Raw genomic sequence first — 17752 nt, 5'->3', positions numbered from 1 at the left:
AATTGTTACATAAATCACTAACAATTTGGGTATCATATTTCAGCTTATTTGGCTCTCAAATCATTCATAATTGTCTGGGAAGTATAAATAGATGATTGTCTTCACCATCAATGAATCAGGAAAGAGCACAGTAAACATAAGAAACTTACGACTCAATAAAGATTTTGACACTTTTGGCTTCCTATACTTAACCCCAACTTTAAACCTGAGTTTAAGTGAAACACGACTTCATTATACGGGCCATTTTATTATATTTTGAGTACCTTGAGCTTTGTTTGGACATGGTGAGACAAAAGCTCAGCAACTTTTTTCGTTGGATAAAAAGGGTCCAAAACATGTCTTCTGCCTATGCAACAGAGGACTGTGACCAGTATAGCATGTGCTGTATGTGTTTAGATATAAAGTGATACTATTCCTTAAAATTGTCAATTTGGTGTAGTTAGTATTTTCAATAATAATTTTCAGAAATGACAAGTTTCAATAATGATATTGTTTCAGTCTCCTGTGATGCTATAATAGGCAAACTATTGAATACAATAAGTTTATTTTCAAAATTTGAAAACCTTATATTTGTATTATAAAATCATTTTGAGCAGTCAGGTTCTTTTTATTTATCATGGAGTTGATAGGAAGGAGATGCAACTCTTGTAATTCATGCAAAATGCATTCATGGGTGATAAAATGCAACAATGTGTGATTTAAATTCAGTGTTGACCTTTTGGTGTTAGTGTTAGGTCATTTTTTTTTACATGAGTATAACATCAAACATAAAATGAAGATTGTCCTGAAAAGTTACTTACTAGTTGTTGAGGTGTCGATAATGTGATCTAGATCAGTTTTATAAACTCAGAATAGGTTTGGAGCTATGGGAAGCAATCCAAATTGTGTTTCCAACACCAACACCACTGCCAACTCTAGATTTAGAATCACCCAATGGGATATGAAGTTCCATGCTACACATTGTTCTCCTGCCGAGGTGATATGGGTGAACGCTGTACTAATTTAAAATTAATAAAAATAGTGGTGAAATTGCACTACATGTACAAATTATAAAATTCATGATTGGTTTGTGTAATAGAAATCATACATCACACAATTTCTCAAATCTAGCACTATGCCCATCTCATAATTTTTGTGCCAGCGTCGATCAAAGGGAAATTAAATTCTTTTAAAAAAGTTAATATTTGAGTATATGTTCATTTGCATACATTTTAATATCCTGTCATTTAATCCATGATTTAAAATATTTGATGTATAGTACTTTGCATGTAAAAGTGTTTCTATGTGTTTTTTACAATTTTGAAATTGAAAAATACAAAAATTTGTGTTTGCTCACAGAATGCATAACACATTTGACCATGGACCATTAAAAGAACGGCAAAAAGTTCCCAAGACAAGATGATCTGATGCATTACTTTTAAACATTTAAGATTCATGCATTGTATCTTATTACCAGCTGGACAAAAGAGGCAGATTAGTGCATAAATTATCAGTGGTGTCAAGCATGGGATCAAAGGAAAGCAGATTAGTCCCGCCCCTTCCTGACATCTTCATGTTTTGATAGATAAAGTGGACTTGATGGCCCGAATTCTGAAGTCGGGTTTAACTTAAACTCAGGTTTAAAGTTGTGGTTTAAGTATGGATGGCCAATTGTTACATAAATCGCCAACAATAGAAATATCATATTTCAGCTCATTTGGCTCTCAAAATTATTCATAATTGTGTAGGAAGTATAAATAGATGATTGTCTTCACCATCGATGAATCAGGAAAGAACACGGTGAACATAAGAAACAGACAACTTAATAAAAATATTGACACTTTTGGCTTCCCATAATTTTAGTACAGAGTTAGACTATGGTCTAAGTTAAACCTGACTTCAGAATACGGGCCGATGTGTATAATTAACAGACTCATGTCATTTATTTTGAATTACATTATATCTTGCAGGGTTTGTACATCGTCTAGTATACTTTGATTAGATAGACTTTATAGATATAGTGATATAGAAAGAATTTCATAGAGAATCAATTACATGCATGGTTGAATACGATGTGTTTTTCTTTTTAAATTTTGTGAATAAATGTTAATTTTCATTATGGAAAAAAATATTTTTATAAGTCTAGTTAGATCTGGTGCATATTTAGCAAGTATGTTCTTGTCGAGGATATAACTGTTTAGTGAAGTTTTTACGAGTGATTTGAAATTAAAAAACAACAGAGAATTAAATTAATTTTCCAGTGGTATTGATATGTGTTCAGTAAGAATGAGAGGTAGGGAAAGAGAGTAAAGGGGGGGGGGGGGTGGGGTGGGGAGGGGAGAGAGAGGGGTGTTTGAGAAAACATTGGAAGGCAGGGATGAAGTTCAATGGGACAATAGGAGTGGATGGAGAGGGCGAAAAAGAATCAGTGAGGGTAAGGAGAGGAGATGCAGAGATATGATTCAATGGTATGAAAGAATATAAACGGGCAGGGAGAGAAAGAATGAGTGAGGGGGGGAGGGGTTGGGAGAGAGGAAGAATAGGATTGTAAAGAGAAAGATTGAGAGACTGGAGAGAATAAAAGAAAGAGGATCGAGGTTATGTGTGTGTGTCGGATAGAGAGAAATACAGATGGAGGGAGGGGGGGGGGGAGAAAAGCAAATGTATATTGGAATATTTAAATTGATTCAGAATTATTACAGTGACATGAAGAAAATGAATAGGTGTAGGGGTAGATTGTAGCAACTTGAACTATCCAAACCTGGCTTGACTTTGTCCATCATTGAGTCCCCATAAACAATGTACTAGAGTTTATTTGATCCTGTTATATAAATGCATTCAAATTAGAATACAGAAGGAAAGTGTATGAAATATTTACTAATTCCCTTCCTCTGTTACCGATGAAGAAACCTCACTTTCAAGAAAATTAGAAAATGGAAGTGTCTGTGCTATATGAAAAAAAAATGGAAGAGGGGATACTGAGAAAACGTATAAAGAGAGACAGTTTAAAGATAAATTCCAGTTCTGGTAACGATCTCAAAATGACTTTTTACAGAATCTAATATAATGACCACCCAAGTGTCTGTTTGTATGAATAAAAAATATGTGCCAAAGGATTCTGGAAGAAATTGTGTAATTGCTGAGAAATAAGCAAAATAAGCGCGGATTCGGTCACTTCTGTCGGGTCTTTATTCCAGCAATAATAATACACTGTCCCACGTATGCCTATCTGTGTTGGTGATCTTCAGTGTGAACATTTTTCAGCGTAGATTTCAAGATTTCACAAAGTTCAGTTTATGTAACTGTACCAGATCTAGATCCTCGATATACTGACAATTAAGCCTGGTTTTACAGGCTTTCTCATGAAATCAGTGTTTACTGCAACTACTGGCATTTCTCTTTAAATACGATGGGAAAGGGTCACAGAGAGGAAGAGGTGATGAAAAACAGTTTCACAATTTACGTAACCATGCAAGGTTATAAAGGCAAAACCCAATAATGAAATAACTTATTTTAAACAGACGTGAGGTTCATGAAGTTAATAGACAATTTATTATAAATATTTACACATTACTGCACGGACTTCACATTATACAATACTGTACAAGATATACAACACATATATATAGAAAATCGTGAGACCATCACAGAGGCATCATTTACATGCATAGTATTGCTTTTTGAAAAAGTGAAAGCACATCACATCACAGAAATTTGTGGGTACATGTCATGTACACTGTACAAAGTAAAGGAGCAATGTGTACAGGCTACAGAACAGTCCACATGCTGGCCCTTCAAGAATTTTTTCCCTCCACACTGCACTTATATTTATCCACTGATTGTGCATTCCTCCAATTTACCCCTCCCTCATCCAAGGGGTAAATTTTGGGAAAGCGCGATCAGTCGCAGCGTAGAGGAAAAGCGTTCACTAGGTGGAGACCAGTGTGTGGAAAGAATAATAATAACAAGCACCGCACACCTTACGACCTGACCGGTCGTCGACTGGCTTGCGACTGAGTGAGGGGAGATGTGACGTCACAGCTCTTGTCAGCTTGAGCGTCGCAGACCGGTCTGAGACAAGTCGCAACGAAAATCGGAAGGATTTGACATGTCGAATCCTTATGACTGGATCGCAAGCTCAATCCAACCTCCAGCCAATCAGACAGCAGAGTTGCATAACGCTTATTATGATAAACAACGCGCATACGCAGTAGTAAGCGCAATTTCTCAGATGCTATGCCAAAAAGCAAAAAGCGCATGCGTGAGTCGCAGATCGGATCGCAAGGTGTGCGGTGTCAAGGCTTATGACGACTGCCTTGCGATTCATCCCCCCTCACTCAGTCCCAAGCCAGTCGCCGACCAGTCGGCTGGTAAGGTGTGCGGTGGCCTTTAGAGACACATAATAACATATAAATAGTCTCTACGCATGTACAAGAATAATCGTTTTCTATAGCGCTAATACATGTTCTTCTGAAAGAGATATGTTTTTAACACAGATTTGAATCTGTTGAAATATGTTATTGATCTTATATTATGAGGCAGATTGTTCCACAATTTTGGTGCCATTTTCCTGAAAGTTCTATCACCAAAAGTTATGGACTTTACTCGTATTTCAGAGAGAGAAGATCCTTCGATTGTGAACAAAGATTTCGACTGGGTTGATATTTCTGATTTAAATCACCAAGGTAAAGAAATATGAAGGGTCAGCATCTGGACTTGCTGAAGAACAGTATAAATGAATACAGACACAGCAAATATCTAGACATAACATTTCATAAATTAATGAATATTTTTATAGAGTATTGAAATCAGATTATCTTTACACTGGTCAAGCTGTCAAGACAGTCTAATTAAAAAAAAAATTGTTTGAACCATTCGTGTCTTGCTGACTGCATTTGCTGCAAACACTAAATTTATTCTGATCTAGTCCATTGCATGAATCAATTAGTAACTTTAATAACTCTTCAGACAAGCTGAAGAGGCGTCCCGGATCGGACGTGAAACTCAAACCAGTAAGTCCAGATGATAAGATTTATTTCTATTCGTACATGTAATTTGCATTTCTTCCTGGATGAATCAAAACATTACATCAGTTCATTTAATAACTACTTTATTAGCAGGACTACGAAACACAAAGCTTATGATTGATCATGCAGTTGATAAATGCAATTGATTGCACATGATTCAATGCAATTAATTGTAATAATAAGAACTACGATCAATCAATAATCTTTGTGTTCCTGGGTCCAAGTTTTGCTGTTGAGAACCGATATTAACCATGATGACAAAAATATACATCATTTGCTGTAGATAGTGTATGTGCTTACACTTGTAAGCTAATAAAACACAAATATTATTAAACTGGCATTAGTTTTGAGAACTAAGTTTATATAAATGTAAAGATTTTAAACCAGAGTACTGTTAAGTGCCAAAATGTAATAGATAATTTGTCGCCTTCCCGCACAAAGGCCGCTAGCGCGCACTGTGCGTCGCCTTCCCGCGAAAGGGCCGTTATCATGCAGTGAACAGTATGCGCTAACGGCCTTTGTGCGGGAAGGCGACACGCAGTCTGTGCTAATGGCCCTTTCGCGGGAAGGCGACGCGCAAAGTGCACTAACGATCTTTGTACGGGAAGGCGACGAATTGTAAACAGACTCAATGTCACACAGTTTAAATTATGTCTCAATGAAATGCACACTTTCAAAAATTGTAAAAGCACAAATATGTATATGCCAATAAATTTAGAAACATTACACAATAACAGCAGAGCATGATACAATTCTTCAAACAGCATTATTGGGGAATTTTTGAAATGGAATGTCAAGCCATACAATTGTGAAGATCTTAATTAAAAATTATTCAGAGTTTTTTTCTAATTTTGCTTTAATGCAGCGTATGAATTTATCGCAGAATGGTTAAAGATAAAATTTGAAATTTATGCAAAGAGAAACATAAATGAAAAAATTTCTAAAAAAAGGTAACATGTAACAAAGTTTTAAAGATTTTCCTGCTTCGGTTCTTTTCATTCTATTGCTTTTATTTAAAACCTGATTTGCCAAGGTAATTTTACTGCTTCCCCCTCCCCTCAAAAAAACAAAACAAATCTCATACACAGCTTTCACTGGTCTAATCCCTGAAATCATTTGCAATGAAAACATATTTTGCAATTATTCAAGATATTTGAAAGATTTCATGATTAAAAAGTGATGTTGAAGACGAGAGGAAGAAAAATACACTTTAAAATTGGAGTTGTTGAAAAGAAGACATATTGACAATAAAATTCTATGATCTATTTTTTAAATGTAAAGTTCATGTAAAATTGACTTACATGTATACATGTACGCCAGTGCACTATTTACAGTGCAGCAAAAATAACAAAAAAGAGAACTTTAACGAGTAAACATAAGGTTCACCATTCAAAACAAGTCCAAGATAGAGTACTGTTGAAATTAATTTATACTTCTGCAGTACATTTCATTTTACAGAAATGATTGCTACCTTGAAGAGAACTATATGAATTACACCATATCAGTCAGACTGCAGGTCCCAAGAAAGTGGCTTCTTTCATCCCAGTGATATTCATGACTTGAGATGTTTTGCATATTTAATGAGCTTGATGCGGACCAAAATACCTCTTTTCATTCGGTCATTGACTGCAGGTCCCAAGAAAGTGGCTTCTTTCATCCCAGTGATATTCATGACTTGAGATGTTTTGCATATTTAATGAGCTTGATGCGGACCAAAATACCTCTTTTCATTCGGTCATTGTTGCTCTAATTGTGCATCGAATTTCATGAATTTGGTACCATTGTAAAGAAGAAGAATCATTCTTTCAGGTCATGTTTTTGGATTAATTCAAAGATTTTGTAATATAGGTTAAAATTTTGATCTAAAATATGCTACAAATAAATATTTTCACTTGACAAAAGCTGCTATTTTCACACTTTATTTTCATTTGAGCCCAAATGATTTTTATATCATGATAAAACTGAATATGTATGCTTAGAAATGATATAGGTTTCAAAATAAGAATTGGTTTAATCGGTTTCAAGTCTTGCGCAACTTTTGAGACCAATTTTGCGTCACCCGGGTTCGCGGTTCCGAAATTACGCAATGTTATGTAAGTGCATGTCAGACTAAAAATTGCTCAAAAACGTGATTTTGTGTACAAAGTCAATGTAAATTGTGTTTTCGACCCAAAATTAGAAATGTATCATTATTTTTAGTTTTGCTGGTCTAAATGTATGTATTTTATGCTGTTTATGATCTTAGAAGAGTCCCCAATGAATTTCATTGAAAAAACAATGAAAAACAAAGGGTCCAAAAAACAAACAAAAAAAAATACATAAGAAATTGAATAAAAAAAACAATAAAATACATAAGAAATTGATCTGATATAACAAATTTTTCTTGTAAACTTGCTAAGAACACCACAAAGAGTTTCTATGCAAAAAATTAGAACATTTATAGAGCTTTATTAATGGAGTTAGAGGAAAAAGTATGATTTCGCATACCAATTACGCATAAATTAGCATAATTACTTAATAACAATTAGCATGAGATTAATTACTATACAATTTTGTAGATTATAACCCAGACAACCTGCGTGCCAATTTTCGGCGTGATCACGTGGTCAATGGCCGAGATCTCAAGGGGGGGGGCCTCCCAGGCCTAGATAGGGTTAACAAAATATTGTATACAAAATATTTGACCAATATGAAAGAGTAACTTTTACTCTATCTCATGGTGCAATAATATTTCATTTAACTTGAGGTTAAAACCGGTAAATTCTTAGAGAAAGAAAATCTCACGAATCACAAGATTTTAAGGATCCTCCTTAGGAGGATTCAGCCATGAGATGATTTGGATGAATCTGGCCTTTTTGCTCATTAGCATAGGGACCTGCGGTCTGACTGATATATCATCAAATTTTTCATTTTCAGTTTGAGTGTTTAGGCACATACTGACTGATTTCAGGCAAGGCAGCAATTATTTGGCCATTGTTACAAAATATTAACTATTGATTTCATTTCATATTCCTGCATTCATCAGTTTTTATTTCCCCCTCTCTAACTTATCATATAACTGAGTATGACATACATGTAAATTAGGATTTCACAAAATGTGATTAGGCAAAATAGTAATTCACCTACATGTAAACAAAAAGCATGAACATTACTCTGTAACACACACTGAATCGTAACACAGGACGGATGCCATTTTGAGATAATTACGCTCACACTACAGCATAACTCATACCCTACAGAACAAAACATCTTCCTATGCAAATTCTATCTTTCAAACTGATATCTCCCACATCTATTTTCTGCTGATATATCTCTCCAAGTTTCTACACTCTCCAAATACATTGCTCATACTTAATGCAAACAGTAGCTACAAATGTGATGTCTCCTTTTTGCTGCATTTATAAATGTTCACAGTATTGACTTCTCCTTGAACTTCACACATTCCGAATCTGATGCATTTTATGTTGTATAATTGCAATATCTTCCTGTTGCTGTATCTTTGTCGCTGTTCAAAATATACTTACAGACTTCTGAAAATGTTTACATCCTGACGTATTTCGGGTTGCATTTTGTGCTGCTAGCTTCCTTTCACTGTATCTTTATAGCTGTTGAACATGTAGACTCCTTGAAATACACACATTCTGATGCATATCAGGTTGAACTTTCTCATTTCTTTAGTTATGTGTTTATAGTCACATCCTAAACTGGCCCCTGGACAGATGTCATCATGATGTCACAAAACACAGAATATACACACACATAAAGGTATCCTATTTTTGTTCTCTCTCTCCCCCCCCCATCTCACATCTCACTCTCTCCCCCTCTTTCCTGTCCTTTTTTTTCTTTCTCTCTCTCTTTCTCTCTCCCATGCTCACTCACTAAAGGTACATCATGGATAGTCTCTGAATAGTTCATTCTAGCTGTCCACTTTGACGAAGACTTTCCGCCTTGAAAATATCTTAATTGCCTCTTCAACCTCAGCCAGCCTGTTTTCAATCTCCGCCTTCTGGTTCTTTGCTCGTAGGGTTTCAACCGCTAGAGGGAACTTCAACAGACTGCTTTGGAGGTCTTTCTCCTCTGTAAAAAAAAATAAGAAAAAAATAATTACAATAAAAATAGTATACATGTGGTATCATATCTGTAAAGCATTTTAAGATATTATCTGTGTAAAAAAGGCGATATAAAGTAACTGAGTACATCATCACAAAGAATATGAGAAAATCTCTCTCTTATTCTTTATAATCATCTAGAAATCACTTTAGATAGCATTGTCATCCTTCATAACTGACTGAAGAATCAATTTGGTTAACTTCTTAGGTGAGTTACTCTTTGAGTGTTCAACATAAATAGGTTCAATGATTCAAAAGTTCATCCATGGCAACATAATGGCACAGCTTCTTTGCTCAAAATGCCTACATGCGCCTATTAAGATAACAGGTAGATTCTACTAATTTCAACATTTCCAAAACTATAAATACACAAGTTTACAAGTATGATGTTTGAAAAAAAGAAGCCTTTTATCATGATGAAAAAAAAAAATGAAAATCCATATTTCATGGTTTGAAAAAGATATGAAATACTCCCAAAATTTGTTTGCCCATTTAATCATGGGCCTGGCAGCCGCTGTGCAGCGCCAGATTGACGAGGCTCTATCCCTTAAATTGTTGAACACCAAACAGGGTAGCAGCAACTCCCAACTTCTAACGTCTTTTGGTCTGACACGGCCGGGGTTTGAACTCCCGACCTCCCGGTTGTGAGACGGACACTCTACCAACTGAGTCAACACACCGGTTTTTGTGATTTATATAAATTTACAAGTAGATAATCCCATTGGATATCGCTTGCAGGGAGATTAAGATTTTGAACAATTTCTTTAAGTTATTAGTTTGGCTTCATCTGTGCCTGGGAGACAAAATGTAAACTGAATCACCATAACCCACAGGTCTCTCCTCCCAAATTCTAAAAAAAAAGGTTTATAAAAGCTGATAAATCGCAACTCCAAAAATCAATTTGTGACTTACTCTCTTTAAGAATCTCTAATGTTCTAATCCTCTCTTCCTCCGCCATTTTCTTATGACCCGGCGGCATGTCAGGATCAGGTGTGTTTCTTATCCTTTCTTCCTCATCTCTCTGCCATTGTTTCTGCCTGGTTTGTAAGCTGGAATTTAATTGAAACAGACATGACATGATGCTCTACGGTATTATTTGTTGGGGGCATTGTGGTCTAGTGGTCACAAATCTTGTCATTCGATCTGAGGGACGTGGGTTCGAGTCCCTGTCATGGCGTGTTGTCCTTCAGCAAGAAATTTACCCACATTGCGCTGGACTCAACCCAGGTGAGGTGAATGGGTACCCGGCAGGATTATTTCCTTGAATGCACCAGCACATTTAGTAGCAACTTTTGAGATCAAATTTGTGACCCCCAGGTACGTAGTTCCAAAATAGCGCAACAATTCTTAAGTGCACGTCAGACCCCAATTGCTAACAAATCTGAATCTATGTATAAATCCAATGCAAATTGTGTTTTTAGCAAGAAATATATAATTTTTTATTTCACTGGTTGTTAAACTCAAAAAGTTGTTTCTGGTTAGAATAAAGTCACCAATGATTTCCATTGAACAAACAAAAACCAAAAGTAAAAAAACAAAGAAATACAAATTTAAAAAAAGAGAAAAAGTTCATATCATTTTTTTCAGAATACAAAGAGTCTATGAAGAATAAATTAGTCATTTTGAGGCCTTATCAAGTCTAGAGCAAATTGTTTTTTTAACGGATAGATAAGCATAATAAATTAAGATTTTTAAAAAGAATTTGATCATACAGTTTTGTGGATTATGCCATGGGATAATGTGCATGCCAGTGTTCGTAGCAATCGTGCACTGAACGGCCGAGATCATATTAAGGGGTTGCTAAATCAGCCCCCAGTCTTCTTAGGCATCAAAATAGCCCAGTCGTTTTAGGGTTAAAGCTCTATTGTGAGTTACAGTCTGTAAAACTGGTTTATCAGACATGCCAATGCAACCTCTGGGAATGCAAGCTAAAATGCGCACTGCTCTTGCAGAACAAAAAAATTGAAACATGTGTATATCTCACCCTGGTTTTAACAAAATGATTGAGAAAAAAATATTACCTGAAATTACATTGATCCAATAACCATATTTGTGTAAGTTTTATGAAATAGAGACATATAGAGATGATTTTTCTCAATAAATTAAAAAAAAAGAAAAAAAAAAAAATTTTAAACAAAATTGTAAAACTAAATACGCCCAAAACGTACTGGTTGGCAGCTCTGGTTTATAGCTTCAACACCATCAGAAAGAACCATCGAACTTACTACTTTGGGGTTTGGCCTCTCTTGTATCTCTCCATATCCCCCTCTCTTTTCTTTTGTAACGAGTCGAGTGCCTGGGCTGAGGGGGGTCTCTGGGGTTTTGATTTCTTGGCCAGCTTGGCATTGTGTGCAATGAAGTTAGGTGCATTTCCATCTATGTGAAGACTGACCTGCAAGTATCAAAGAACAGACATGTATGTGTATGGTGAGTGATTGTTTCAACTCCTAGCAGTCTATGACTAAACACACATTTATGCATCTAAAACTGGTCACATACAGTTGAGGCCTAAAAGTTTACATAGACCTGTGGAATTCAGTGAAATTTGTTTGCTTGTTAAACATCGTAAAATTTTCGATATCTTCAGAAATATAAATACCAACATGAAAAACTTGGTATCAAATGAAAGAACAAATTAAGCTCTTTCACATGATTGGGATGTCGTTGGGATTAAAGTTCATTTCAGGTGGAATTTCCTTTGAAAAAAAAAAGGAATATTCGTGCCAAATGTATTCTATTGTTTGTTATTATATTTTCAAACAATGTGTCATAGAAATATATGAATGTCAAATCTATGACTTATATTACATTTTCTATCATATGTCACCACTAAACAAAAAAGCGTAATCTGAAATGTTTGTATGGAGAAGAAACTTGCACAAATATGCAATGTTTTTGTCAAGTTTTTATTTTTAATTTTTCTAAAATATTAAGATTTTTGGGGAAAAAATGACACCTAAATGTTTTTTTCAGCTCTTGACAACAAAGTAATGTGATGAAGGGCATGACATACTCATGTGTTTGATATCCAATTCGCCATGATAGCACAAATATTTTATAATTTTAAGATTTTTGGCAAGTGTCAACTTTTCTTTGAATTTCCTGGGTGTATGTAAACTTCTGGCCTCAACTCTACATGTACCCAAAGGGTACTTCAAAATAAGTATACCCTTACCTCAACAGTAATAATAATAGAATAAAAGAACAAAAATAAAACTTTAATAATATCATTGTTTTATTAAAATATCAAAAAAGTCTTAACAAAATAACAAGAGTCTTGATATGAAAACATCATTTACCACTTCCCATAGAAAATGCATGTTCGATAAAACAATTTCATTTTCATATCCCTAAAACAGAGCTTGTGTTATCTCAAGGTATAGGAAGGGGATGAATAATACCTCTGATGCAGCACTACTTGGGCGGGGAGCAGGACTCGGAGAGCGCCCCCTTGAGACAGCTCCTGTTCGACTGTGTGATCTCAAGTAGTTTGCAGAAGCTGGCCTGGGAGGAGGTGGTGATTTCTAACAGTAACGGTGAGAAAAGAAAAACAGAAAAGTAAAAAAATGTATTCATGACAATGAATCATTTGCTATACAATGAGTTTAACTTGTGGAATACACACTTTGACATGAAAATCTCAACCGTAAGAAATAAAGGATTAATAATGTGCATTAAATTAATCATTTGCATTTACACAGACTTGGGTATAAATCAACTTTGAAGAAATGCATGTATTCTCCTCGTCTTTATAGATTTCTTAATTTCCTACTGGGAAGTAGACCCCACCAAAAAAAAAAATACATAAATAAAAATAAATAAATAATGAGAAATAAAAAATAAAATAAAATAAATAAATCTAAACAAAAATAGAACAAATAAAAAATACTTCATGGATTCTCAACTGCATGATTTTGGGCCAGATGCAATAGTCTGTGTGTGAATAGAGAACGTCCTCAGTTCCTTGTGTGTATGTGCCATTGTGATGAAGACTGTGAATAAGTCCAAGGTTACCAGTTTGGGTAAGTGCATATTAAATCATGCCACAATCCACAAACTATTATGGAAAGAAGAGAGTTTTACCTTGAGGTTTTCTGTGACTTTCGAAGGAACAACCTTGTACTTCTCAGACTGCGGTAGCACCTTCATTGGTTTATTCTTTTCAATGACCTCCTCTCGCTGTTTCTTTCTACTCTGTGACTGTATTTGTCTCATCCGTCTCACATTGTCTTTACTGAAATCCTTGGGTTGAGGTTCTGACAACGTAGAAATTGACACAATTATTAAACAAGCACTGATGACTACAGAACTATGTAAAAACAAACTTCTTGATTAAAAAAATATGAATATCTTTTATTCTAATAAAAATTATTATTGTAGAAAAAAACGATATCATGATTAATTATAATACGAAAACAAATTTGGACAAATGTACAGTGCAGATAATAACAAAATATATTAAAATGTAGATCTATAGCAGTCTACAGACAACATATAGTATTCAACAAAACACAAGAAATCAGCCTAAAACCCATAGTTATCACCTCCTTTAACTTAAGTACATGACCTTTGACCCCAAAATAACACTGATGTCCTACAGGGCATATCATGTACCTTGAAATTTGATAGTCATTATATGGATCCATCTCTCTAGATCCTCTTTATTTCTCTATCAAATCTGTTTTATGCACTCATTATGGTTCACATAAACATCAATTATTGTGCAACATTGCAGCCTGCCAACTAACAATTTTGCTTTCCAATATCAGCCTCTTTTTGTTCACATTGTTGAAATATCAATAACAAGTATTTGAAATTCTTACATAAAAAAATTCTATCCTAATGAAAGATAAAAGAAAAAAATATTAGGACAAATTTGATTTTCTTTTGGTTTGCTGAGAACACAATACCGTTATACGCACAAAAAAACTTGAAACATGAATAAACATACTCTGTCTTGTTGGCGGTCTGTAGACATTCTCTCCTGTAACAAGCAGGTTCCCAACACTACCCTTGGCCTTGGTAGCTATATCCTCTGCTTCTGGCCTTACTCTAGGGACTGGTCGACTTGACTCGGCTGACCAGCTTGAACGTCGCTCTGTTGACCGAGAGTAGCCAGGGTCGGTCGGAATCGGGCCTGAAAGCATCATCTTGTCACACTAGTCACACTATTCAGGGTGTTCTATGCAAAAACAAGAAAACAGGAAAAAAAAACCTCCTTTAGATTTCTACAATGGAATCTGTTTGTACAGACCCAGGTAAAAAACATTCAAATGAGACAAGAAAAGCAGTCTACATGTACATGAGATGGCGTTTAGGCAAGCCTTGCCTTACAGATATAGATACCCAGTGCAGTGGGCTTGAATCAAAACATTTACCTGAAGTTCTAACACGCACACAAAAAAGCAAATTTTGCAAAACGTGAAAAATGTTTGGGGAAAAAGGGGCCCTAAAATACCTTAAAATGGCCCATTAATTTCCTTAATTCAGGAAATTTTAAGCAATTCACAAATTTGTGCAATGTGCGCAAGTTTTCTGTGTGTAACGCCATTACATAATTACATCGCCGTTATTATTAGCATTATCATTTATTTTGTTAAAAAAATAATAAAGAACAATACATTTCAGCACAAACCATACGAATTATCAACCATTGGAATGACAGAAAATTACTGTGGCATAAAGCAGTCCTGTCCCAGTTTCAGTACATCTATCTACTCAACACTCAAGATCAAAGTCTCGATATTTTCATTTAGTCTGTACTTGGCGTCATCGATCATTTGATTTTGGCTCCTGACTATCAATTTTCACCCAGGGCCAACCTTCAATATTGTTAGCCTTTTTTTATCACATACCAAGTCCCTCATCTGTGGAGAAATAAAATGGAGTATTGACTAGCGCACTTGACAGGTAAATTAACTTTCTTACATGGAGAAATCTTTGAAAAATGAGACAGTCCCTGTAAACTGGGACGATCCCAATTTTCTCACAATCGCCTCTAGTGGTAGATTACAAACATGACGGCGAATGATCAAAGAAGATCGGACCTGGCTGATCCTGAATATTTGTCATACAAATTCTGTATTTTCCAGCATATCTTTGGGAAAGGTGGTAAGCTGATTGTATTTTCTATTATTTATCTTTATTATTGCACCCCTTTTCACCCACCATCAAAAAGAGGAATTACGCAGTACTTAATCGAGGATGGTGCGCCAGAGCACCCTTTTTTCCATCATAGATGCTGTATGATGGTGGTCCCCAAGTCTGCGCACCTAACAACTTGAGTTAAGATTTAACATGAATTTCTTTTTATTTCACAAAATCTTTCATTTAATAATGTTGATTACATTAATTATATCATGAATAAGTGTGCCAAATATCTCATTAAAAAAATAAAAGATTACTATTATTTCAAAAAATGCTCACCCATTCACTGTGCATACAATTCAGGATTTTTGAAAGACTGCATTTTGAGGCTGTCACAAGAATTGCCCCAAAATTAATTATTTTTCCACCATTTTGGTGTTGCTTGGGTCAGATTTTTGAATGAACATTTGTCTAGCTATGTTTAAATCTGTGTTTGGTGCGTATTTTCTTCTACTAGAATTGCACAGATACGCGTATGCGCAGGCAAGGGGGACTGCGCTGACTTGTGGCCAAAGAAGTTGGGGGAACTTGCTATAGTTTACTTGGTGTAATTATTCAGGCGTTTTTCCCACAGCTCGCGATTCCCATCTAGGCAAGCATGTAGCTGTGTTGGTGCTTGACTCGGCCCCACTCAACAACTGACTTGATTTTGTGACAATTTCTCTTCAAGTTACCACTTTTATCGCAGAAGATGGACTTTCTTGTATTCCATTAACTCCATTTTTTCATCACAAGGATGAAAATCGGTGTATATGCATGATTTTGTTAATTTTTTTTACTTTCTCTCTCTGGTCGTACGTAGCAAACAACCGATGAATGGACCGGTGCTCTTCATCAAAATTCTTTGTTGGCGACGCAAACACGGCCATAAGCTCTTCCCATCTTTTTCATAACATTTTTCTCATTTTTTAAAATGAATTCTTCTTTAAAAATGAAATCAATATCGCAGAAATGTTGGAAATGAAGTTGGACCCCATGTACATGTTTTAGGGCTAGATCTTTTAGAGGGAAAGTAGATCTCGGGGGCGAAAGTTTCAGGTTTTGTACCTGTTCGTGGGTGAATATAGCTTGGGATCCCAGGCGTCAGTGAGGAGGAAGCCTACGTAGAGTAGATGACTTTTACTCCCCAGACGCCTCATGGGGCCGATTGCACGAAAAGGTCTTTGCAAGGACCGTCTTTCGTGTCGCCCATTTTTTTATGATGCGCCATGTGAAACGCATTTCAAATAAATTATCTGCAAACATATTTTATTCGTTCATTAAAATAAACGAAATATTTGTTTATAAAATTTGATATCTCACAAAATTGTATAAAATTTTATTTAAAAGCATGCTTACAAATTGTATTTGTTTATCATAAATTTCAGAAACACCCCACTTATAAGTTATAGCACATCATAAAAGATGGGCGACACGAAAGACGGTCCTTGGATTTGGAAAGACCCTTTCGTGCAATCGGCCCCGGCTAATCCAGCGCTAGACCAAAAGCTTCGGTCTCTGTTATGTTGGTTGTTCAGCTGAACTCCGTTGGCTTCACTCACCATACAGAGACCGAAGTTCTAGCGCGATCTGTACAGGGGACTCAATGGCCATACCGTATGTTTATGTACTTAATTTAAGATCAGATAAAACGGGGAAGTGAATTTGCGCGACAGCCGAGGTAAGTCACTGTTTTTGTTCCTTTTAACTTTAGTTTTCTCCGTTTTTTTGGCAATTAATGCCAAGAGGGAATATCAATTTGCATTTTTGGTCGTGTTAATTTACAAAATTTTTATTCATTAAAGACAAAAATTGAAGAGCCCCGACGGGGGGATTTTGCATTGCAAGTCCCCTAATGGTGGCTGCACGATAGCGAGCCGTCTGTGTACGAGGAGAAATTTTTTTTAAATGTTAAAAAACTCCTCGAAACAGACGGCTGCCAGCTGTCTAATCCAGCGCCAGCACAGCCACAGGAATAACCGTTGTTTCTGGGGATTTTTAAAAACAAATTCTGACATTTTACTATCATGGTTAGTGGAGCCAAAGCAGTTCAGCTGAACGACCTAAATACAGAGACTAGGGCTTTTGGTCTAACGTTAATCATCCAGATACAGTCGTCGACAGCCGCTGCCGCAGTGCCAGCGGAAAACGTTAACTGTGTAGCCCGCTACCCACGGGGAAGTTTTCCATCCCAGTCCGGCCCAGATGGGACCTGCGGCCTGCGGGTCAGTTTAAAATTCCCAAAACGACAAGCTTTTCGTCATGATCCTTTGGTGAAAAAACAATTATTAAACCATTGACAATATGCAAGTACTATAAAAAAATAAACTGTTGCAATTTCCTGAACTAACAGTGAATAATTACCTCCCGTTATCGATGAAACTTGACCATTTTCTCAAGAAATGTTTTGAAGATCTTTCAGCACTTCGTGTACATGTAGCTTTCTCATGCCGATTGGCCAATCAGCGATTGCGATGAGACGGCACGGGTTCATTGCGCCTGCGCAATACC

The 17752-nt window shown here is 35.9% G+C and overlaps 1 protein-coding gene across 1 annotated transcript; it reads right to left on the bottom strand.

The window, feature by feature from the left end:
• Nucleotides 1–8859: 8859 nt before the first annotated feature.
• Nucleotides 8860–17712, bottom strand: LOC121431595 (enkurin domain-containing protein 1-like). The gene is made up of 7 exons (XM_041629154.1): nucleotides 17606–17712; nucleotides 14067–14274; nucleotides 13199–13371; nucleotides 12517–12639; nucleotides 11341–11507; nucleotides 10028–10164; nucleotides 8860–9083 (listed from the first exon to the last, which is right to left on the bottom strand). Exons 2-7 carry the CDS (start codon nucleotides 14263–14265, stop codon nucleotides 8923–8925), a joined length of 960 nt encoding a protein of 319 aa, XP_041485088.1. The 5' UTR covers nucleotides 14266–14274; nucleotides 17606–17712; the 3' UTR covers nucleotides 8860–8922.
• Nucleotides 17713–17752: the final 40 nt, after the last annotated feature.

This window comes from Lytechinus variegatus, chromosome 18, assembly GCF_018143015.1.
Source record: "Lytechinus variegatus isolate NC3 chromosome 18, Lvar_3.0, whole genome shotgun sequence".
In the NCBI taxonomy this organism is placed as follows: Eukaryota; Metazoa; Echinodermata; class Echinoidea; order Temnopleuroida; family Toxopneustidae; genus Lytechinus; species Lytechinus variegatus.
The sequence above is the reverse complement of the archived record's forward strand: the minus strand, read 5'-3'. Positions and strand labels throughout refer to the sequence as shown.